Source organism: Boleophthalmus pectinirostris, unplaced genomic scaffold (genome assembly GCF_026225935.1).
Source record: "Boleophthalmus pectinirostris isolate CB_2022bp ecotype Guang Dong unplaced genomic scaffold, ASM2622593v1 HiC_scaffold_15, whole genome shotgun sequence".
In the NCBI taxonomy this organism is placed as follows: domain Eukaryota; kingdom Metazoa; phylum Chordata; class Actinopteri; order Gobiiformes; family Gobiidae; genus Boleophthalmus; species Boleophthalmus pectinirostris.
Genome location: NW_026571070.1, coordinates 1,143,713 through 1,145,539, shown reverse-complemented (window position 1 = coordinate 1,145,539; position 1,827 = coordinate 1,143,713). Strand labels below are relative to the sequence as shown.

The following is a 1,827-nucleotide window of genomic DNA, read 5'->3' as shown; positions in this document are numbered from 1 at the left end:
AGAGGAGCAGAGGGTCAGAGGAGCAGAGGGTCAGAGGGCAGAGGAGCAGAGGGTCAGAGGAGAAGGGTTAGAGGAGCAGAGGGTCAGAGGAGCAGAGGAGCAGAGGTCAGAGGAGGAGCAGAGGGTCAGAGAGCAGAGGGAGCAGAGGGTCAGAGGAGCAGAGGGTCAGAGGGTCAGAGGAGCAGAGGAGCAGAGGAGTCAGAGGGTCAGAGGAGCAGAGGGTCAGAGGGTCAGAGGAGCAGAGGAGTCAGAGGGGAGCAGAGGAGCAGAGGGTCAGAGGAGCAGAGGAGCAGAGGGTCAGAGGGTGGAGCAGAGGGTCAGAGGAGGTCAGAGGGTCAGAGAGAGAGGTCAGAGGGTCAGAGGGTCAGAGGAGCAGAGGGTCAGAGAGCAGAGGGTCAGAGGTCAGGGTCAGAGGAGCAGAGGGTCAGAGGGTCAGAGAGGCAGAAGGGCAGAGGGTCAGAGGTCAGAGGGTCAGAGGGTCAGAGGGTCAGAGGGTCAGAGGGTCAGAGGGTCAGTTTACCCTGTGAAGGTGTTGGGGAGGATGGAGATTCCTCCGTTGATCTTGGTGCAGTTTCTGAACGATTCGATGTTTGTTGAGTTCACGGCCAAAGTTCTGACGAGAGCCCCAACGCCGATCCCATCACACACTGCAAGACGAGAGAAGAACTGAGCCGGGACTGGACCGGGACTGGACCGGGACTGGACCGGGACTGGGCCGGGACTGAGCCGGACTGGACCGGGACTGGAACCGGGACTGGACCGGGACTGGACCGGACTGGACCGGGACTGAACCGGGACTAAAACCGGGACTGAACCGGGACTGACCGGGACTGAACCGGGACTGGACGGGACTGGACGGACTGGAACCGGGACTGGACCGGACTGACGGGACTGAACCGGGACTGAACCGGGACTAACCGGGAATGGACCGGGACTGGACCGGGACTGAACCGGGACTGAACCGGGACTGAACCGGGAATGGCGGGACTGGACGGGAATGGACGGACGGGACTGGACCGGGACTGAACCGGGACTGAACCGGGAATGGACCGGGACTGGACCGGGACTGAACCGGGACTGAACCGGGACTGGACCGGGACTGGACCGGGACTGAACCGGGACTGAACCGGGAATGGACCGGGAATGAACCGGGAATGGACGGGAATGGACCGGGACGGGACTGGACTGGACCGGACTGGACCGGGACTGGACCGGGACTGAACCGGGACTGAACCGGGACTGAACCAGGACTGAACGAAGACTGAGCCAGGACTGGACCAGGACTGAACCAGGACTGAACCAGGACTGAACCTGGACTGAACCTGGACTGGACTGAACCAGGACTGAACCAGGACTGAACCAGGACTGGACCTGGACTAGGTCTTGGCTTTACCTTTGGGGCAGGGTCCGTCACAGTCCTTGCAGCGGTGGACTCCTCCCTCCAGGACCTCGTGTTTCCCCGGGGGGCAGCTCCGCACACACGCCCCGTCTGTCACCACGTAGTTATCTGCAACCACAGCAGGACTAAGACCGGGACTAAAACTGGACCGAGACCAGATCTGAACCAGGACTAAAGCCGGACTAAATCAGGGGTTAGTGGGTCTCACGTGGACAGGCCTTGACGCAGGTGGGACCAAAGGTGAACTTGGCTTTGGGGTTGGGGACCACCTCTCCGGTGATGACGTTGTAGATCATGGGGGGGGGGCAGGAGTCCTGACAGGTGCCCTCATCGTTAAACAGACGACAGGCCTAAAGGGGGGGGGGGGGGGTAAACATCTGTCAGCTGTGTGACTCTGTAATAAACCTTCATCACATCGTCTAAATGTG

General features: G+C 60.9%; 1 protein-coding gene across 1 annotated transcript in view; it reads right to left on the bottom strand.

Moving 5' to 3' along the window:
* The window catches only part of LOC110153500 (melanoma receptor tyrosine-protein kinase-like), a 63,629-nt gene that overhangs the window by 28,239 nt on the left and 33,563 nt on the right, over nucleotides 1–1,827 (bottom strand). The window contains exons 7-9 of the mRNA XM_055151204.1: nucleotides 1,608–1,749; nucleotides 1,394–1,507; nucleotides 521–647 (exon numbers count right to left, since the gene is read on the bottom strand). Of these exons, the coding sequence (XP_055007179.1) occupies nucleotides 521–647; nucleotides 1,394–1,507; nucleotides 1,608–1,749 (383 nt within the window). The remainder of the gene's footprint in view (nucleotides 1–520; nucleotides 648–1,393; nucleotides 1,508–1,607; nucleotides 1,750–1,827) is intronic.